The 22,766-nt window shown below is 49.3% G+C and overlaps 2 protein-coding genes across 2 annotated transcripts in view; one reads left to right on the forward strand and one right to left on the reverse strand.

The window, feature by feature from the left end:
- The window catches only part of PARP10 (poly(ADP-ribose) polymerase family member 10), a 40,670-nt gene extending 30,906 nt beyond the window's left edge, over positions 1–9,764 (reverse strand). The window contains exon 1 of the mRNA XM_058276166.2: positions 9,666–9,764. The gene's annotated coding sequence lies outside the window, so the exon portion shown is untranslated. The remainder of the gene's footprint in view (positions 1–9,665) is intronic.
- A 1,297-nt stretch (positions 9,765–11,061) lies between these two features.
- GRINA (glutamate ionotropic receptor NMDA type subunit associated protein 1) lies at positions 11,062–14,140 on the forward strand. Its single transcript, XM_004482177.5, has 7 exons — positions 11,062–11,197; positions 12,086–12,455; positions 12,528–12,637; positions 12,713–12,913; positions 13,041–13,169; positions 13,250–13,393; positions 13,471–14,140. The coding sequence occupies exons 2-7, from the start codon at positions 12,122–12,124 to the stop codon at positions 13,618–13,620; spliced, it is 1,068 nt and encodes a 355-aa protein (XP_004482234.1). The 5' UTR covers positions 11,062–11,197; positions 12,086–12,121; the 3' UTR covers positions 13,621–14,140.
- The last annotated feature ends 8,626 nt before the right edge of the window (positions 14,141–22,766 follow it).

A 22,766-nucleotide genomic window follows, 5' to 3' on the forward strand; every position in this document is an offset into this window, starting at 1 on the left:
GTAGATCTTCTGGATAACTTGCTGCAGCTTCTACATCAGCACCCGCTGCTTCACCTTATACTTTTATGCTGTGGAAACGGCTTCTTTCCTTAAACCTCATGAAATGCTAACGGGAATTCTTCATGTTGAAAGGAAAGGACAGTGGACAATTATGAAGCCACATGGAGCAATAAAGACCTCCAGTAAAGGGAATGAAAAGGTTAAATTAAAATGCCAGTACTGTTGTGTTCTGGGTTTGTAACCCCACTTTTACTAACCACAAGATCTAAAATGAAATGCATAAAAGGTAATGATAAATTAATGACTATTTACTTATAATGTACCAATACATAATTTTCAATAAGAACTACATAAGGTGGAGGGACAGAGGGATATAGGAACATAGTGTGTTTCTTGGTATCAAAGCAGATTTATATTAGGCTGGTGCAAAAGTAATCGCAGTTTTGCATTGTTGAAATTTGCTATTTGATATTGGAATACATTCTTAAGTAAATGTGGTTATGTTATACACCATTTTAATGTGCATTTCTTGCTTTATGTTTTTTTGCTAATGACTTCTTACTTGCTATTTATTTAATATTTGTTTTAGACTATGGAAATGATGTTAGACAAAAAGCAAATACAAGCGATTTTCTTATTTGAGCTCAGAATGGGTTGCAAAGCAGCAGAGACAACTTGCAACATCAACCATGCATTTGGCCCACGAACTGCTAATAAACGTACAGTGCAGTGGTGGTTCGAGAAGTTTTGCAAAAGAGATGAGAGCCTTGAAGATGAGGAGCGCAGTGGCCGGCCATCAGAAGTTGACAACGACCAGTCGAGAGCCATCACTGAAGCTGAGCCTCTTAAACTACACAAGAAGCTGCCAAAGAACTCAATGTCAACCATTCTGTGGTCATTCAGCATTTGAAGCAAATTGGAAAGATGAAAAAGCTCAATAAGTGGGTGCCTCATGAGCTGACTGAAAATCAAAAAAGTCATCATTTTGAGGTGTCATTTTCTCTTATTCTACGCAACAACAAAGTTTCTCAATTGAATTGTGACAAGCGATGAAAAGTGGATATTATATGACAACTGGTGATGACCAGCTCAGTGGTTGGATGAAGAAGCTCCAAAGCACTTCCCAAAGCCACACTTGTAAAAAAAAGAGGTCCTGGTCATTGTTTAGTGGTCTCCTGCCAATCTGATCCACTGCAGCTTTCTGCATCCCAGCTCAACAGATTGATGAGATGCACCAAAAACTGCAATGCCTGCAGCTGGCATTGGTCCATAGAAAGGGCCCGATTCTTCTCCACGACAATGCCCAACTGCACACCACACAAGCAATGCTTCAAAAGGTGAACGAGAACCTCTCTCCACATCAGAGGTCCCCCAGGATCAAATCCTGGTGAATTCTAGAAGAGAAAAAACAAGAAGAAAAGACGAAAAAAAGAAGTAGACACAGATCACACAGCGAATGGACATAGACAGCAAAAACAGCAGGGCATGGGGGGGGGAAAGGGAAAATAAAAGGTTGAACGAATTGGACTACAAAGTTTTGCCTCATCTGCCACATTCACGTGACCTCTTGCCAACCGACTACCACTTCAAACATCTCAACAACTTTTTGCAGGGAAAACACTTCCACAACCAGCAGGATGCAGAAAATGCTTTCCAAGAGTTCGTCAAATACCGAAGCATGGATTTTTATGCTACAGGAACAAAAAAACTTATTTCTCATTGGTAAAAATGTGTTGATTGTTATCTTTCCTATTTTGATTAATAAAGTTCTGTTTGAGCCAATTATAATAATTTAAAATTAATGCTCCAAAACACCAATTCATTCTGCACCAATAAATTTAGGATGGTTAATTTAAGCTCCATGGTATCCACAAAGAAAATAGTAGAAAAATAGGCACAGAAAGGAATGAGAAGGGATTCTAAAGGGTTCATTACAAAAATGGGCAAAGGACTTGAATAAACATTTCCCCAGAAGATATATAACCTGGACGACATTATGTTGAGTGAAGGAAACCAGACACAGAAGGACAAATACTGTGTGATTGTGTTACTATGAACCAAATATATTTTATAACATGTTGTATGATCTTTAAAAATTCTATGCACCCAGTACATTTAATTTAAGAAATGTCTGTTTCTGTTCAACTGTATTTTATTTTATTTTAATTATTGTTTATATTTTCAATCATTAAATATACAAAATAAAGTTTTAAAAAGGGAAAAGAACAACCAGCAAGATGGCAGAGGAGTAAGGAGCTCTTAGAGTTAGTTCCTGCTAGAGGGCAGTTAGCAAACACCCAGAGCTCTCTGGAGCTAGCTGTCTGGGGGCTTCAGGAGGCAGAAAAGCATCCTGCGACATCCTTGAAGGAATGGAAGGAGGAGACTGCCCATCTGCAGAAAAAGACTCGTAAGTAGAGTGCACCACGCCATGGAGGCCCATGCCCATCCTCCACTGGAGGCACAAGCCACCGCAGGAGCTGTTCCACGGCTGGAATTGAAAGCTCCACTTCCCAAAAATGGGGGAGGAAGAGAAAGATGGCACCAACTTCAGTTACTAATAAGTAAAGTTGGCAGGCTAAAGTATAATCCTGAGAACAGCTAAAGTTTGAGCCTGTCCAAGTCAGAAAGAGGCCAGTGGCCGCCATCTTAACTCCGCACCTGGCACGAGGGGAAGCGGGGTGGACTGAAAATCACAAAGCTGGTGGGGACTGGCTTCTTTCCATCCAGATTGGATTTCAGCTCTAGCCTAAACCCTAGCCCCACCTCTGGAGGGGAGGAAGCTGGGGGGACCTGAGCCAGCCTCTCTGGGAAATTACTGGCCAAGCCACAGAGGCCAGTGATTGTTCTACTTTGGCAGTGCAAGCTGCCCCAGGAACTATTCTGTGGCTGGAATTGGAAGCTCCATTTCCCAAAAACAGGGGAAGAGGAGACAATTGGCCACTGATTTTGGCTACTTATTAGCAGACTCGGCTAGCTAAGGTATAACCCTAGGAACAGCTGGGTGTGAATCTGTCCAGGTGGAAAGGAGGCCAGTGGCTGCCACTTTGACTCCTCCCCCAGCCTGAGGGGAAGCCAGTACCAAAAATCACAGTGACAGAAGGAAGTGGTTTCGTTCACCCACATCGACCTGCAGCCCTAGCCCAGCCTTCAGCCCCACGTCTGACAGGAAGGACACTGGCAGGCCCTGCACCAGCCTATCTAGGTAACTGGGGGTATCTTTGGCTGGCATAGACTGAATAATCGGAAGTCTACCAGGGCAACTGCAATCATCTTGGACCTGCACTGCATAGCTTGCTGCCCACACCTGGGGCTCCATCCCCACCCCAGGCAGGGGAGAAAGGAGCACGAAGCCTCATCAGTCTCTCTGGGCAACCACCACCTAGGCCTGCATGACTTGGATTATTCCACACAGCTGTGACCCTGTCCTACCCCTGTCAAAGGAGAAAGTTGGGAGAAGCTTCATTGGATCCTGGGGTAATGAGGGCAGCTTAAGCCTCCACAGCTTAGAGCACCAACTACATCCTTGGCTTCTACTGCACAACCAGCAAAGGAGAAAGGGCAGGTAGCCCTAAACTAAAGAGAAAAACTTCACCCAGAATAAATAAATAAGCCAGATGCCAAGACACTTACAAAAAATTACAATCTATACCAAGAAACAAGAAGATATGGCCCGGTTAAGGGAACAAGATATGCCTCTAGATGACATAAAGGAGTTGAGACAACTAATCATAGATGTTCAAACAAATCTCCTATATAAATTCAATGAGAAGGCTAAAGAGATAAAGGATATTAAGAAGACACTGGATGAGCACAAAGAAGAATTTGAAAGCATACATAGAAAAAGAGCAGATCTTAAGGGAATGAAAGGCACAATAAATGAAATTTTTAAAAAACATTGGAATCATATAATAGCAGATTTGAGGAGGCAGAAGGATTGGTGAGCTTGAAGAAATCGTCTCTGAACATGAACATGCAAAAGAACAGATGAAGAAAAGTGAAAAAAATTGAACATGGTCTCAGGGAAGTTGGAGACAGCAAAAGATGTGCAAACATATGTGTCATGGGTACCCCAGAAGGAGTAGAGAAGGGAAAATGGCAGAAGGAATATTTGAAGAAATAATGATAGAAAATTTCCTAACCCTATTGAAGGACATAGATATGTATGTCCAAGAAGCACAATGTACTCCCATCCAAAAATCCGAATAGACCAACTCCGACACACATACTAATCAGAATGTCAAATGCCAAATACAAAGGGAGAATTCTAAGAACAGCAAGAGAAAAGCAATGCATAACATATAAGCGGTACCCAATAAGATTAAGGACTGATTTCTCACAAGAAACCATGGAGGCAAGAAGACAGTGGTATGATATATTTAAGATGCTACAAAAGAAAAACTTCCCACCAAGAATCTTATATCCAGCAAGATTGTCTTTCAAAAATGAGGGTGAGATTAGAATATTCACAGATAAACAGAAACTGAAAATTTCTAACCAAGAGACCACATTTTCCAGAAATGCTAAAGGGTATGTTAGAGCCTGAAAAGAAGAGACAGGAGAGAAAGCCCTGGAAGAGAGTCTAGAAATGAAGATTATATCAATAAAAGTAACCAAAAGAGTGTGGAAAATAAAATATGACAGATAAAACTCAAATAGGAGTAAACTTAACCATTGATGTAAAGCACTTGTATTCAGAAAACTGCAACTCGGTGTTAAAAGAAATCAAAAAAGCCCTAAATAACTGGGAGAATATCCCATGCTCATGGATTGGAAGACTAAATATCATAAAGATGTCAATTCTACTCAAATTAATATAAAGATTCAATGCAATCCTGATAAAAATTCCACCATCATTTTTTTTTAATTGAAAACATGATTATCAAATTTATTTGAAAGGATAAGGGGTCCTGAATAGCCAGAAATATCTTTTTTTTTTTTAAGATTTTTTATTTCTTTCTCCCCTCCCCCCCCCCCCCGCCCCAAGGTTGTCCGCTCTCTGTGTCCATTTGCTGTGCACTCTTCTGTAACCGCTTCTATCCTTAGCAGCAGCAGCGGGAATCTGTGTTTCTTTTGGTTGCATCATCTTGTGTCAGCACTGCTGCACTTTCTTTCGTGCTGGGTGGCTCTCCTTACAGGGTGCACTCCTTGCACATGGGGCTCCCCTACATGGGGGACACCCCTGCGTAGCAGGGCACTCCTTGCATGCATCAGTATTGCACATGGGCCAGCTCCACATGGGTCAAGGAGGCCCGGGGTTTGAACCGTGGACCTCCCATGTGGTAGGCGGATGCCCTATCCATTGGGCCAAGTTCGCTTCCCCAGAAACATCTTAAAAAGGAAAAGTGAACCCTCATCTCCAGACTTTAAATCATATTACCTTGCTATAGTGGTAAAAACAGCATGGTACTGGCCTAAAGACAGACACATAGACCAATGGAACTAAATTTATGGTTCAGAAATAGACCCTCACAGGGGAGGGGGAGAGAGGTATAGCACGGATGGAAGCAGGGCAACTGGGGGACAATGGAAGTGCTCCACAAGATCATGCAATGATGGACATGTCAACTTAAATCTAAAGTTTATAAAAGTCTATAAACTAAAATGTAAACTCTAATATAAAACATAAGGAAACTAAAACTTTAAAATTTGTACAGTCTAAAATATAAACAATAATGTAAACCAAAATTGAACCATGTTTGATAGCTATGTTTCAAAATTTGTACATCAGCTGCAGCAAATATAACATGAACATGTAAAGAGATCATTGCTGGGGAAAGGGGAAAAGGGTTTGATGTTGGATATCTGGGAGTCCCCTATATTGTGTATGTGAATTACTGTGATCTAAAACTGTTTTGAAGACAAAATTAAAAATTAGAAAAAAAAAAAAAGAAAGGATGTAGACACTGAGGAAGAGATGAAAGTGCCTTGTCACTGTACATACAGGCAACGCAACACCTATTACAGTGATAAAAGGCAAAACGTTAGAAACAAAGCTTTATAATCTTTTTCATTTTATTAATACACCAATTTATTTTTACTTCATTTTAGTATTTCTAAATTACTATGTATTCTATTTCTAAATTTTAAACCTATCACTGTATTTCAATTTCCTATTAATTGAATTTGGCAATATATTAGGATTCATTGTTGAAGAAGTTTTGGACCACAGAGAGGTTCAACTGTGGCAGGGGAGGAACTCTGGTGTGGGTTGTTACTGATGGGGGCACATAGGCGGTGGGGAGTCCTCCAGGGCATGTATATAGGGAACATAAATATGTTAGTATATATGTGGGATATTTTCATAGTAGTTACAATTACAAACGTCAACTGAGGGAGTGCTGAGTTCCTACCCAGGGGAGCTCTGTCACACTCCCCAATGGAATAATAATAATCCCCCAAGTGCAATGGCAAAGACCAACAAGGAAGGATGGTCCAATAATAAGCCGTTGATACTGATGACTATGTTTAGGAGCCTGTGTGCCTGAAATATGAACTAGGCCTAGAGTTGCAGGGTGCCTAAGAGTTACTCCTGAGAACCTCCATTGCTCAAATGTGGCCACTCTCTAAGCCAAACTCAGTATGTAAATGCATTACCTTCCCCCCAACATGGGACATAACTCCTGGGGATGAGCCTCCCTGGTGCCAAGGGATTAATACCAATCACTAACTGGAGAAGCAACTAGAAAGAGACCTCAAATAAAAGGGTCAACTCAGACCAGCAGAATATCTCAGCCTACATGTTGGATCAAGTGTTAAAAACTGCTCTTTGACCTTGAATAAAAAGGGAAAATGGCAAAGACAAATGAGTTGATATGGCTAAGAGTCTTCCAAAAAGAGTCGGGAGGTCATCAGAGGGGTCATGCTTATGCACACCTCAGCAGGACCCCAGAAAAAGCCAAAGTAGATACAACCCTAGGTACAGGTTCTCCTGAAGGCTATGGAGATCTACAGTATATATGGTCATGGCAGATGGATTTGGAGCTCTGTGCCATGTCAGAGGGCCCTACTTTGGAGTTTGTGCTCCTGAGTGTGATGGAGCTGGACTCAGATGTGACTTTTCTACATGTGCTTCTTCTGTTACTTTTACTGAACCTGTGGTTGGCGCTAGGGATGGTCCATACTCAGGAGACTTGAATCTCTGGACTGTCCATGTGCCAACTGGGCCCTGAGCCTCAGCAGAGTGGCAACTCCTACTCTCTGGTTCGTTGGTCTTACGCAGGTCAGCTAACAGGGAGGTGAAGGTGGTCAACCAACACACCAGGGAACCAAGAGTGCCTACAACTACAAGCAGGAGAATTGCATCCACCATCCATGTGGTATCTAAGTCCCCTCTTGATCTAGAGGTGAAGAGGACATCACCATCCCAGGGTCCACAGAATGGAGGAATAAAATATGAACTAAAGTGGACTTACTGATATTCTACTATAAAACCATTGTGATGAGTAATAGAAGAAATTTTAGCATTGAGGTGTTGAAAGCAGCCACAGTAGTTGTTGAGGGCAAGGAGAGGGTAGAAAATATGTGATGTGGGGACATTTTTTGGGATTTCGAGTTGTCCTTAATGATATTGCAGGGTCAGATGCTGGACTTTATATACACTGCCATAACCCACTGAATGTCCTGGGGGAGAGTGCAAACTACAGGATAAAATATTATCTGTGTAGTGCAGCAGTGCCCCAAAATGTGTTCACCAAGTGTGATGAGTGTGATGCAATGATAAGGGAAGTTGTTGTGGGAGGAGTGGAGTGGGGTGGGTGGGGGGTATACAGGAACCTCATATTTTTTAGTGTAACATTTTTTGTGTAATAAAATATATCTTCAAAAAATACAATTTACAAAAATGATGTGGTGGGGGTGGGGAGTGGGTTATATGGGAACCGCTTATTTTTTTTTTTTATGTTTTTTAATGTAACATTCCTTGTGATCTATTAACTTTAAGTTAAAAAAAAATAGACCCTCACATGTATGCTCAAGTGATTTTTGACTAGCCTGCCAAACCCACACAGCTCGAACAGAGCTGTCCAACAAATGGTGCTGAAAGAACTGGATATCCATAGTCAAAAGAAGGAAAGAGAACCCCTATTTCTGGAACACCTTATCCAGAAATTAACTCAAAATGGATCAAAAACCTAAAAATAAAAGCAAGAACCATAAAGCTTCTAGAAGAAATTGTAGGAAAATATCTCTAAGACCTGGTGGTAGGTGGTAGATTCTTAAAGAAGATGAGGAGGACCAAGATGAACTACTGATGTTTAATGTATGTAGAGATTTTAATTAGGTTTACTGTAAAAGCATGGAAATGTAAAGAGTGGATGGTAACACATAGTAAGTAACAGCTAGTTTATAAATGGGGATGTGACTGAAAATGGTAGTCTAGGGATGTAAATGCCAACTGACAGAATGCTAGAGAATGATCTAGGAACTGAATAGCACAGTAAACCAAGAGGTGGATGAGAATTGTGGATGGTACAGATGCAAGAGTGTCATTTATGAACAAATGTACATCACTATTACAGGATGGTGGGCATGTGGAGAAGCATGGGAAAAATACAACTGGAGTGACCTATGGACTGTGGTTAGCCGTAATAATGTAATATTCTTGCATCTATGCCAAAGATGTACTCTGTGGATAATGGGACAGTATGGAAAATGTGAGCCAAATGTACACTATGGACATGGTAACAATCAGATAATATTATTTTATCCATAACAAACGTTCCACCACAGTGTGATGTGTTGCTAGAGGGGTATTGTTTGGGAATTCTGCACATGTGCATGATTGTTTCATAAGTTTACAACACCTATCATAAAAAATATATTTAAAAAGTAATAATAGGATGGGTTGGGGGGGGAATGCACCAAATGTAAGATAAGGACTATAATTAACAGTAAGATTTTAACAATATTCTTTCATAATCTGTAACAAATGCCTCACGACAATTCAATGTGTTCATGAAGGATTGAGGTATGGGACCCCTGTATAATGTTAGGCATGTTTGCTTTCTAAGTCCACAACTTTTACTATACACTTAATTGTTTATGTAAGTTCATATATAAATGACATAAAGATAATAAAAAAAATAGTGTGGATTGGGGGAAATACTTTGGTTAGTAGTAATAATTTGACAATACTCTTTAATCATTAGTTTAAAATGTTTAACAACAATGCAAGGTATTGGTGGTAGGGTGAGTTATGAGAGTCCTGTGTGATGCTATGTATGTTTTATAAGTTCACAGCTGTTACTATACACTTATCGTTTAGATATGTTTATGTGTGCGTGATATACTTCAATAAATTTTTTAAAAACAAGGGGAAAAAAGGACATACAAATGGCCAGAATGCACATGAGAAGACGCTCAACATCATTAGCCATTAGGGATGTGCAAACCGAAACCACGGTGAGATACCATCTCACATCCATAAGAATGGCAATTACCAAAAAACAAATGAACAAACAAAAAAGAGAAATTAAATTCTGGTGAGGATGCAGAGAAATGGAAACCTTAGGACATTGCTGGTGGGAATGTAAAAGGTGTAGTCACTGTGGAAGAAAGTTTGGCAGTTCCTCCGAAAGTTAAACACAGAATTATCATATGACCTGCAATCCCATATCTAGGTATATACCCCCAAAAAATTAAAAGCGGGAAGTCTTTCAGATACTTACACACCAATGTCCACAAAGGTATTATTCACCACAGCCAAAAGGTAGAAGCAACCCTAAGGTCCATCAGCAAATGAGTAGACAAACACGCTGTGGTATGTAGACACAGTGGAATATTCAGCTGTAAAAAGCAATGAAATTCTCAGTCATGCTACAACCTGGAAGAACCTTGAAGGCATCATGTTGAGTGAAAAAAGCTAGACACAAAAGGATAAATATAGTAAGAGGCCACTTAAATGAAACAGCTAGAACATGCAAATTCACAGACACAGAAAGTGCAGGTTACCAGCCTCAGGGCAGAGGGCGAAGGGGAGCTCATGCAAAAGGGGTGCAGGCCTTCTGACTGGCAGAGAAGAGAAAGTTCATGTTGTATATATGTTTCCACAATTTAAAAAGAGACCTTAAGAGACAATAATAATTAATGTCGTACATGACCCCAGATTGGATCTAACAATGAAGGGGAAAGTGCCCAAAAGGACATAACTGGGACATACGGAAAAAATGGAATATAGGTTGTAAGCCTTATATCAATGTTAAATTTCTTGAACTTGATAACCACACTTAGCGTGATAACAAGTGAATATCCTTCTCCTCAGAAATGTACATGGAAGTATTATATGTTCAAGGCATATGATGTGTGCAACCTACTTTCAAATGTTTAGAAAATAGAAAAGAGGTAGTTGGGTAGACAGGCAGAGATAGATGCTAGAGAGAAAGAAAAGGAAAGGCGGGAGAAAGGGGAAGGAAGGAAGGAAGGGAGGGAGGGAAGGAGGAGGGAGGAGGGAGGAGGGAGGGAGGGAAGGAAGGAAGGGAGGGAGGGAGGAAGGAAGGGAGGGCAAAATATTAAAAGAACTGTATCAAGTTTATATTATTTTTGCAAATGTCCTTTTTGAAATTTCAATATACAATGGGAAAGGAGGGAGGAAGGAAGGAAGGTCTACAACTCGCCTGGCACATAGTTTGGTCTTTAAGTCTGGCAGGCGGGGGCAATTAAATCACAGGCGCTCTTGATTTAGAAAAGACTTGAATGAAAAGGGAAAGTGGAATGGACAGTCCCTGGCAGTCTCAGCGAATTCCGAACAGAGGAATAATTTCCCCATCTCCAAAACAGGGAACCACATCGGCCGCGTTGGGTCTCTGCTTTCAGGGGTCTTCATCTCCCACCGCCCAATCCGGTCCTCGGCGGACAGTGGGGGCGCCGTGCTCGGGCCTGAGACCCGAACAAGAGTCTGCAGGAGCTCCTTCGCCGCGCCACTAAGGAGGAGCCACCGGGGGCGAGAACACCTCCCCGCCGAGCCCCGCCCCCGCGACCCCTCCGCGGAGCGCCAGCCCCGCCTCCCCGCGGAGCCCCGCCCCCACGACCCCTCCGCGGAGCCCCGCCCCGGCCCCGCCCCCGGCCCCGTCACAAGGCCCCGCTGCGTCTCCGGGCAGCAGGCGCCGGCCCGCGAACCGCCCGGGCGGTGGAAGCGCACTGGCCACCGACTGTCGGGCCCCAGCGGACGCCGTGCGCACCGGCCTGAGCCCCCCAGCGAGCGGTGAGCCCCAGCCCGAGCCGAGCGGCGCTTCGGAACCGCGGGAACGACCAGGCCGGCCGCCCCCGCCCGGCTCTGCGCAGTCGAGGGGTCGCCTGCGGACCGGCGGCGGGGGTCCCGCTGGGGCTCGCGGCCCGCCGGGGCCGGTGGCGGCGGGGGGGGGGGGGTGGCCGGGGAGCCGCGGCGGCCGGGAGCGGCAGCGAGGGGGCGGCGGCGGCGCGGGGAACCGCGGCCCAGCGCCCCCGGGCTGGGCCCGCCGGAGGCCCCTTTCGGGCTTGGGTGCCGGTTCCCGCGGCCCCCACCCGCCTCGCCCCCGCGCCTGCTTTGTTACCCCGCACGCGGTCTGGTCTCCTCCATCCCCCACACGCCTCCGCACCCCGCTGTTCCCGGCGTACCCCAGTGGCAGCGCCCCAGGCCTGCGCCCCAGCATGCGGGTGCGGGAGGGACGCCGGCCCGACCGGTGGGGGAGAGGTCAGGGCCGTCATTGGTCACAGATGGCCAGGGGATTTTCCAGATAGGAATAGCCGCCTCAGGCCCCTTAAAGCTGCTTAATGGGGGGATGTGAAGAGGAGGGTCCGGGCACACCCTCCCACGCCCCCTGCCGCACCCCCAGTCGGGGCCTGAGCTCTGCCTGCGGCCGCGCCTCTCACGGCTTACAACCCCCCAAGCGCCGACCCCCCTCCCCCAGCCCTCGAGCCGGCCTGGAGCGCCCCTCGGGCAGCCCCGCGGCGCCGGTGCCCGCCAGCTCCCCCTGACGTCACACCTGCCCGCAGCCCGGGGCCAAGGTCTGCAGCCCGGGGCCCAGATCTGTGCCCGGTTCCTGCTTCGGAGGGCCTGGGGCGGGCCTGGCCTTCTGGCACCTGCAGGCTGATGATGCTCTCTCTCCTCTAGGGGCGGACCACAGAAGAGACCGCAGTGCCGGGCACCATGTCCCATGAAAAGAGTTTCTTGGTGTCTGGGGACCACTACCCACCCCCCAACCCCGGATATCCTGGGGGGCCCCAGCCTCCCATGCCTCCCTACGCCCAGCCCCCCTACCCTGGGGCCCCTTACCCTCAGCCCTCCTTCCAGCCTTCTCCCTATGGGCAGCCGGGATACCCCCAAGGCCCTGTCCCCTACCCCCAGGGCCCCTACCCCCCAGGAGGCTACCCCCAGGGCCCTTACCCCCCAGGGGGCTACCCCCAGGGGCCCTATCCGCAGAGCCCCTTCCCCCCCAACCCCTATGGACAGCCGCAAGTCTTCCCAGCGCCGGAGCCTGACTGTGAGTAGTGGGCAGGGGTGCGGGGGCTGCCCGGCCGGGTGCCGGGCTGGCGCCGACCCCCTTGCTCCTCAGTGCCTCACGGGAACTACCAGGAGGAAGGGCCGCCCTCCTACTACGACAACCAGGACTTCCCGGCCACCAACTGGGACGACAAGAGCATCCGGCAGGCCTTCATCCGCAAGGTGGGCCGGCCGCCCGGGGCGGGGGCGCGGGGCGGGGGCGGGGCGCGGGCGGCTCCTGAGCTGGCGCCGTCGCAGGTGTTCCTGGTCCTGACGCTGCAGCTCTCGGTGACCTTGTCTTCGGTGGCTGTGTTCACCTTCGTTGGGGGTGTGAAGGACTTTGTCCGGGACAACGTGTGGACCTATTACTTGTCCTACGCCGTCTTCTTCATCTCCCTCATCGTCCTCAGCTGCTGCGGGGACTTTCGGAGGAAGCACCCCTGGAACCTCGTTGCACTGGTACCCCCGACGCCTGGCCCCCATCCTCGGGGCCGCCAGCCCATGCCCTGGGCCAGGCTGGGGAGGGGGCCGAGGGGGTGTGCAGGCGGGCGCCAGGGGCTCAGCAGGCTCGGCCCCCTCCCCGCAGTCCATCCTGACCGTCAGCCTGTCCTACATGGTGGGCATGATCGCCAGCTTCTACGACACGGAGGCCGTCATCATGGCGGTGGGCATCACGACCGCCGTCTGCTTCGCCGTGGTCATCTTCTCCATGCAGGTGAGCCCCGGGCAGGCCGCGGCCCCCGGCCCGAGGCCTCGCGCCTGCCCGGCACCCAGAGCCTGTCGCTGCCGCCGCAGACGCGCTACGACTTCACCTCGTGCATGGGCGTGCTGCTGGTGAGCATGGTGGTGCTCTTCATCTTCGCCATCCTCTGCATCTTCGTCCGGAGCCGCATCCTGGAGATCGTGTACGCGTCGCTGGGCGCGCTGCTCTTCACCTGCGTGAGTGCCGGCCGGGGCGGGGCGCGGGCTGGGCCGGGGCGGGCGGGCTCCCCCCACGGTGCCCACCGCCCCCGCAGTTCCTGGCAGTGGACACCCAGCTGCTGCTGGGCAACAAGCAGCTGTCGCTGAGCCCGGAGGAGTACGTGTTCGCGGCGCTGAACCTCTACACGGACATCATCAACATCTTCCTCTACATCCTCGCCATCATCGGCCGCGCCAAGGAGTAGGCTGAGCGCCGGCCGGCACGCCCGCGGCGGTGGGGTGGCCGGCTGGGGCCTGCCCCCGGCCCCGGCATGGCCCGGGGCTGAGGGACCCCTCCCCCGTGTGTACACTGCAGTCCTTCTTTCTGGACCCACTGTGGCCACAACATGGCCTCCTGTAGCCCCGCCCCCCCACGGGGGAAGGGTAGGGTGCCCGTGCCACCTGCTGCCCACTCACTGTTGCATGAGCCCTGCCTGCCAGCCGACCCCAGGCTCCGGTGGCGACACTAGGTCCCGGGGAAGAGGGACCGAGCCAAGAGACGAGGGTGCACGTCTCCCCTCCTGCCCCAGCCCCCGCCTGGCGTAGAGTATCCCCTGCCCCTCCCTGCCCCTGCCCTGGGCACTCCCTCCTCGGGGCCAGGGTGGGGCAGGGATCATCTCCCTGTGCTGAGCCCTGAGGGCAGAGGACGGGGACGTTTCTGCGGAGGCAGGCACCTTCCTCGTCCTGCTGTCCTAAAGTTCCAATAAAGGGGCCCTCTGCTCTGTGTCCCTTTGCGCTCTTCTTCCTACCAGGGCTTTCTCGCTGCCGTTTTCTCTCTGGGGTGGGGAGGGGGCTCGGGAGGGCTGGGGAGACAGGGCCAGGGGTCTGCACTTGGAGGTCCTAACTGGCTGATCCCCTTCCCCGTGCTCTTCCACCCGTCCCCATCCCTGCCGCCCACCTCAGCTCTGCACTGGCATTCCCATCGGGCGCAGTGTCATCCCGAGCTGCTCGCTCGCTCGGGGGAGAGGCGCAGGGTGGCAGGGCCCGAAAAGCCCCTCACCCATTGCTTTCCTGAGGCGAGGGGTGGCACTGGCCCTCCCAGGGCTGCCTGGCCTGTGCCTTGGGCCCAATCTGGCCCTGCAGGGCCCCCAGGAGCACACGTGGGTGCCTGGACCCTCTCCCCATGGGAACCCTGCCGTAGAGAGCTCAGCCCCAGCACCTTCCGCAGGCCCAGCCTCTCCTGAGCTTCCCGGCCCCTTCTGTGCCCTTCCCCTGAGGCTCCACTCCAGAGCCCTCGCCGCCAGACTTCAGCTCTGGGTCCCATGGAGAGGTGCCAGCAGCCATGCCTTCACCTTGCCCCCTGACAGGGCCCTCCCTCCAGGGCCCAGCTCCGCCCTGAGCCCAGCCCGGTTGGACACTCCCCACTGTGGCCGTTCTCTCCTCCCTCTGCACTCTCTGTCTCCATGCCCTGGGCCCTCCCACAAGCCCCACCAGCTGCGGGCAGGCGCTCCTCAAACGGCAGACCCCTTTGGCAGACCCCTTCAGCCGCTGCCTGCTGGAAAAGCCCACATTCCCTAGTCCAGCACGCTCTTGCCTGCCCTTCTGCTCGCCCCAGCTGGCCTCATGCTGACCCCCACCCCTCACCCCCCAGGTGCTAGCTTGACTGCCCAGCAGCCAGGCCCCTTTCTGCAGCCCTCTAGGCCCCTGCAGTGGCCCCGGGCTTGCACTGGGAACCTCAGGCACTGCTTGGTCTGTAGCCTCTCCATCAGCAGGTGCCTTCACCACCCAAAGTGCCCCTGGCACTCCCGACGTGCCAGAGAAGAAGAATGCTGAGTAGTAGCTCACACTCATAGTCTCTAAAGGGTCAACCACACCAGTTGAGGTGGGGGGAGAAGCCCGAGAAGAACTACCCCGTGAGCGTGCAGGGACAAGGTAAACCCTTGCTGACCTGGGAGGACGCTCCCTGGGGAGGGCACGGGTCCTGGATTTGTGTTTAGGAAGACAATCCAGCAGCAGACAGTGCAGAGGGTGCGGGCGGAGAGGAGGCAGCCAGGGCTCAGAGAGGAGCTGGAAGACAGCACTGTGCAGGGCACTGGGCCAGCTGGGAGGGCCAGCTCTCTGTGCCCCCAGGTAGTGGAATGGAGAGGCCAGCACCTGTGATCCCACAGGGTGGGAGTACCTAGAGAAGGCAGTCAGAGTTCATGGAGCTGACGAGCTGGCCTGGCACCCCAGGTAGGCCCCGGAGTTAGAGGCTGACCTGCACCCAAGGTAGGCCCCGGGGAGTTAGGGGCTGACCCTGCACCCCAGGTAGGCCATGGTGTCCTATTTAGAATATTGACAGTTTCACAGAACACAGGATCAGACGAGGCAACTCTGTGGCAGTGATGGATCAAGACAAAATCAAGACCGTTCAGTGACCATGACTGCAGAGAGCAGAACATGACCACTGTCCACCCCTGCTGTGACCAAACACTCCCTCTCCTGGCCAATCTGAGTGACAGCTGCTTCTTCCCAAACGACAGCTCCGGCCGCCTCTAGTCCGCCCTCCTCCCAGATTAGAGGTATTAAGAGGTCTGTAGAGCAGGCGTCCAGCGCTCAGCCGGCTCCCCTGCACCTCCCCCCAGTCACCAGACGCAAGCCCCACTCCTGTCCATGCAAGCAGTGGTGAGAACGGGAACAGCGACCGGGAAGTGGTTTGCCTGGCAGGAGGGCAGTGAGGAAGCTGCAGTGACGGTGCTGGCGAGGGTCCCCAGGTGGGATGCTGGGAGGGAGGAAGCAGGGACGGGATTCGTGTTCAGGCCCTGCCACTCAAGGGCAGCCCCTTCCTGATCGGGGTCAGACACTGCTTCCCAACAGCAAGATGGCTGGGGCTGTTTGAGATTATTTTATGAATCCCAAAAGAGAAAGCATGTTTGTAAACTAATCAAAGGGTGTGAGACCCTTTGATTGTATTAAACTCAGCTGAGGCCTTTGGTTAGATTACCTGTTAAGATGAGAGGTGTTTGATTCAACTAGACAGTAAGGTATGTCTCAGGTTGAGTCCCCGCCCACTTGCCACAGCTGATATAAACACAGACAGACACAAGAAGACACACAGGGGAGAGCTCAGTCATTTTGATCCTGCCGTGTGACAGGAGAAGGCTCAAACAGCTAAAGCCCCCGGGAGAGACGGACCATTTGCCTGACCTTACTGCTGACCTCGGGAAGGGCTGAGCCTGGTAGAGGAAGCCTGAGCGCCGTGCCCTGTGCCAGCCTGCAGCTGAGACCAGGAAGAAGTGGGGCCCACGGCCCCGTCACGGAGTGCCCCTTCTCCCCACTGGCCTTCCACCCACGGGGCCCTCTGGAAACACGTCATTACATCTGCGCCTCCGCCCTCACAGCTAGTTTCTCGAACTGCGGGGCCTTGTGCGATGCCATCCTCCTCTGAAAGCCAGCCCTCTCCTCTCACTGTTACTCTTCAGCTTCCTGGTCCCTTGTCCACATTCTGGGAGGACTCTAGCACCAGGGTGGAGTCTTCCTCTCCACCCTGACTGCCACTGTCACCCTGGGGCACCAAGGGGCTTTCCAGCTGAATGCCCCCCAAGCTTATCCCTTTCCCTTCTGGCCGTGGTCAGCTCCACAGCAGCTTCAAAACCATCCTCAGCACCGCAGACAAAGTGACTGATCAGATGATCTCACTCCCCACTTAGCCTCCTTCAGCAAACTCCCAGTCAGGATGGTAGACTGACCTGACCTGGGATCCATACTTCCACTGTTAACACAATGCTATATAACACATCTTAAAACATTTCAAGGAGGTGGACTTGGCCCAGTGGTTAGGGCTTCTGTCTATCACCTGGGAGGTCCGCGGTTCAAACCCCAGGCCTCCTTGACCCGTGTGGAGCTGGCCCATGCGCAGTGCTGATGCGCGCAAGGAGTGCCCTGCCACGCAGAGGTGTCCCCCACATAGGGGAGCCCCACGCACAAGAAGTGTGCCCCTTAAGGAGAGCCGCCCAGTGCGAAAGAAAGTGCAGCCTGCCCAGGAATGGCGCCACACACACGGAGAGCTGACACAACAAGATGACACAACCAAAAGAAACACAGATTCCCGTGCCGCTGACAACAACAGAAGCAGACAAAGAAGACGCAGCAAATAGACACAGAGAACAGACAACCGGGGTGAGGGAGGGAGAGAAATAAATAAATAAATCTTTAAAAAAATAAAAATAAAACATTTCAAAATGCAAGAAATGAACCAATGAAGAGAGAGCCCTCAGCAGTGCGGAGGAGCTGCAGCAGTGGGATTTGAGGAGGCCGTGCTCAGCAGACGAGGGTCCGCATTCAGGACCCAGCCAGGCAAGAAGCCCAGTGGAGCCTGGAGGGCTGCACTGGGAGCAGGGGAGACCCCAACGGTGCCTTACCAGAACCAGAACCCAGAACTGACCCAACTCAGTCCCTGGGGGCTGCAGGTATGATTAGCCCCAGCAGAGGACAGGGTGAACCCTTGCTGGAAAAAGAGAACATCACCCAGAGCCTCTATAATTTTTATATACAGGTGGTAGACTTGGACCAGTGGTGAGGGCGTCCGTCTACCACATGGGAGGTCCACGTTCAAACCCCAGGCCTCCTTGACCCATGTGGAGCTGGCCCATGCGCAGTGCTGATGCACACAAGGAGTGCCCTGCCACGCAGGGGTGTCCCCCGCGTAGGGGAGCCCTACGCGCAAGGAGTGTGCCCAGCAAGGAGAGCCGCCCAGCGTGAAAGAAAGTGCAGCCTGCCCAGGAATGGTGCTGCACACACGGAAAGCTGACACGGCAAGATGACACAACAAGAAGAAACACAGATTCACATGTCCGCAACAAGCGGACAAAAAAGAAGATGCAGCGAATAGACACAGAGAACAGACAACCAGGGTGGGGGGGGGGGGAGGAGGGAAGGGGAGAGAAATGAATAAAAATGAATAAATCTTTAAAAAAAAAAGAAATAATAAAAATGTCAGCAGAAATTAATGAAATAGAGAAATAGATACAGGATCCAAAAAATAAAAACTCAAATTGCCAAGATCAGGAAAGAAAAAGGGAACCATTACAGACATTTATAGACATTAAAAAGATAGTGAGGGGTGGCGGACTTGGCCCAGTGGTTAGGGCTTCTGTCTACCACATGGGAGGTCCGTGGTTCAAACCCAGGTCCTCCTTGTCCCATGTGGAGCTGGCCCATGCTCAGTGCTGATGCATGCAAGGAGTGCCCTGCCACGCAGGGGTGTCCCCGCGTAGGGGAGCCCCACGCACAAAGAGTGCGCCCCGTAAGGAGAGCCGCCCAGCGTGAAAAGAAAGAGCAGCCTGCCCAGGAATGGTGCTGCACACATGGAGAGCTGACACAACAAGATGACACAACCAAAAAGAAACACAGATTCCCATGACACTGACAACAACAGAAATAGACAAAGAAGACGCAGTAAATAGACACAGAGAACAGACAACCAGGGTGGAGGGGGAGGGAGAGAAATAAATAAATCTTGAAAAAAAAAAAAAGGGAAGTGGGTGAACTCAACCAGTTGGGCACCCACCTACCACACAGGAGGTCCCAGGTTCGGGTCCCAGTGCCTCCTAAAGAAGACAAGCAGACACCGCACCCACCGCAAGGAGCTACACGCCGCAATGCCGAAACAAGCAGATGCCACAAGCCAGCAGACGCCACAGCCTGTGGGGAGCAGATGTGCTCAGGCCACTGGCCACTCGCCTCCCATGTGGGAGGCCCTGGGTTTGGTACCCAGTGCCTCTTGGAGAAACTGAGCAAACAATAAGCAGGTAGATGATAGAACCATCTGGGGGAGAGGGGATAAATTTTAAAAAAGGAAAAAAGAATTTAAATACATCTTTAAAAAAAATAAGACAATGAGAAAAAAAAGATAATGAGGATGTTTGAGGAGTCTGGTTGACCCAGATGGTGGCATAGGATGCCCAGGGTGCTGCTCCCCTACAGAATCTTTGAACAACTAGCAAAAACTGGCAAAGCCATATTCCTTGAAAATCTGTAAAACAGGTAGAGGATGTAGTAACTGGGCAAGTGCCAAATCAATAAAACCTACCTTTGAAAGCGTTATGAGGGAGGTGGGTATAGCTCAGTGCTTGAGCACCTGCTTCCCATGTACGAGGTCCCAGGTTCAATCCACCATACCACCTAAAACAAAATAAAAAAAACGAATTTGGGAAGTGGATGTGGCTCGGGTGACTGGGCTCTCCCCAACCACATGGGAGGTCACTGGTTCAGATCCCAGTGCCTCCTAAAGAGGACAGTGAGCTGGCATGACAGGCAGGCATGACAAGCTGACATAAGAAGAGACTTGAAGAAAAAACATGAGAGACACAAAAAAAGCAGGGAGCAGAGGTTGCCGGTGACTCCTAAAGGAGAGTGAGCTGACATGACAGGCAGATGTGGTGAGCCCGATACAACAAGATGATGCAACAAGAGACATGGGAAGGAAAAACAGAACGAGAGACACAACAAAGCAGGGAACGGAGGTGGCTCAGACAATTAGGTACCTCCCTCCCACATCAGAGGTCCCAGGTTCAACTCCTGATGCCTCTTAAAGAAACAAGGAAAATGAACAGACACAGCAAGTGAAAACAACAAGGGGGTGGGAATAAATAAATAAAACAAATCTTTTTTAAAAAAGACAAAAATGCTATGAGAAGCTCATAGCAACTTGCTGGTCCCTACTCCATCCCCCGCCGAGCTGGCCTCTGCCCCACTGTGGTTCCTGGGACTATTCTAGATGGAGTAGGGTGACCCATGTGCACATACTGCAATGCTTGTATGTCGGTGCCAGTCTCTCATGATCAAGCATAACAACATAGGTTTTATGGGAGTCCCAGAAGGAGAACAAAGAGAGAAAGGGATCCAAGGAATATCCAAAGAAATAATGGCAGAAAACTTTCCAAAATCTAACAACAAACATGAATACATACATTCAAGAAGTGCAACAAACCACAAACAGGATAAACTGAAAGAGAAGCATGCTCAGACACATAATAGTCAAACTGCCAGTGACGACAACAGAAGCAGACAAAGAAGACGCAGCAAATAGACACAGAGAACAGACAACCGGTGGGGGGGGGCGGGGGAAGGGGAGAAAAATAAATAAATAAATAAATCTTAAAAAAAAAAACCCACCAAAACTATCATCATACTCAATTGTGAAAGACTTAAATCTTTCCCTCTCAGATCAGAAACAAGAGAAGGATGCTATATTCAGCAGAGTAATTGGCACACATAACTGTGGAAATGTGGAAGTTCAAATTCCATAGGGCGGGCCACAAGCTGGGAACTCCCCGAAAGTTTTGATGAATTCCCCAAGAGAAGGGCTGGCTGAAGTAGAGATGGAAATTCTACCTTCTGACTGCTGAAAACACCACTTCTCCTTTTAAGGCCTTCAACTGATTGGATGAGACTTCTGTCATTGTTGAAGGCAATCTCCTCAGTTGATTGTGGATGTAATCAGCCATAGACGCAATCAACTGACTGATTATTTAAATCCATGAAATATCCTCACACTTAAAAATCAGGACAGTGCTTGCTTGACCAAACAAATGGACACCATAACCTGGCCAGGTTGACACATGAATTTGACCATCACAGAGGTCCACTATCACCACTGTTATATTCAACATTGTACTGGAAGTTCTAGCCAGAGCAATTAGGCAAGAAAAAGAATCCAAATTAGAAAGGGAGAAGTAAAACCTTCCCTATTTGCAGATAACATGATTCTCTAAATCCACAAAAAAGCAAAAAAATCCATCAACTTGGAGTTATGCAAGATTAACATGCAAAAATCAGTAGTGTTTCTATACACTAATAACAAACAATCTGAAGAGGAAATGAAGGGGAAAATTCCATTTACAATAGCAACTAAAAGAATCAACTCTAGGAATAAATTTAACCAAGATGTAAAGGACTTATACAGAGAAAACCACGAAATATTGCTGAAAGAAATCAAAGAAGGGAAGCGGACTTAGCCCAGTAGTTAGGGCATCCGTCTACCACATGGGAGGTCTGCGGTTCAAACCCTGGGCCTCCTTGACCCGTGTGGAGCTGGCCCACATGCAGTGCTGATTCGCGCAAGGAATGCCATGCCACGCAGGGGTGTCCCCCACGTAGGGGAGCCCCACGCGCAAGGAGTGTGTCCCGTAAGGAGAGCTGCCCAGTGTGAAAGAAAGTGCAGCCTGCCTAAGAATGGCACAGCCCACACGGAGAGCTGACACAGCAAGATGACACAATGAAAAGAAACACAGATTCCCGTGCCACTGACAACAACAGAAGTGGGCAAAGAAGAAGATGCAGCAAAATAGACACAGAGAACAGACAACCGGGGTGGGGGAGGAAGGGGAGAGAAATAAATAAATAAATCTTAAAAAAAAAAAAGAAATCAAAGAAGATCTAAATAACTGGGAGGACATGCCATGCTCAAGGACTGGAAGACTAAATATTAAGATGCCAATTCTACCCAAAATGATTTATAGATTCAACACATCCTAACTGACATTTCAACAGCCTTTGTAGAAAATGGAAGTATCAATCATAAAATTTATATGGAAGGGTAAAGGGCCCTGAATAGCTAAAAACATCTTGAAAAAGAAGAATGATGCTGGAGGAATTCCGTTTCTGATTTCAAACTTATTACAAAGCTACAGGACTTAAATAGCATGGTACTAGCACAAGGACAGACATATAGAGCAACAGAACCGACTCCAGAGTTCAGAAATAAACTCTCACTCTATGGCTAATTAATGGCAAGGGTGTTGTGGCAGTCTGAGATTATTTATGAATTCCAAAGACAGATATTATGTTTATAAACTGGTCTGTTCCCCTAGGCATGATATCTTTAGACTGTATTACGTTCAGCATAGATGCCTTCAATTAAATTATGTTAAGATTAGGGCTTTGACTCAACTACATCAGTAGGGCAACTCAGTTTGAGTTCCTGCCCTCTTTGTGGGATATATCTATACGGATACTCAATCAAGGAGACACAGAGAAGTACATACACAGAAAAAGACACAGCAGAGGTGAAAAATTTAGGAGAGACGAGCCATTCGCCTGATAGTTTGAAACTGACCTTGTGAAGAGAACAGAGCAGCTGAGCCCTATGCCAGCCTACAGTTAGATCAGAAGTTGAGACCATGGAGCCTTAAGAGGAAGAAGGATGACTGAACCCTTGCACATATCACCCTCCATCTTGCTTTAACACGTGGCATCAGATCCTGGGCGAGGAAGTACCTCTTATGATACCTTGAGCTGGGGTTTTTAGGGCCTTGTAAGTGTAAGCTTCTACCCCAAATAAATACCCTTTATGAAAACCAACAGATTTCTGGTACCTTCATCAGCACCGCTTTGGCTAACTAATACAGGTGCCAAGTCAACTCAATGGGGA

This window comes from Dasypus novemcinctus, chromosome 14 (assembly GCF_030445035.2).
Source record: "Dasypus novemcinctus isolate mDasNov1 chromosome 14, mDasNov1.1.hap2, whole genome shotgun sequence".
Taxonomy (NCBI): domain Eukaryota; kingdom Metazoa; phylum Chordata; class Mammalia; order Cingulata; family Dasypodidae; genus Dasypus; species Dasypus novemcinctus.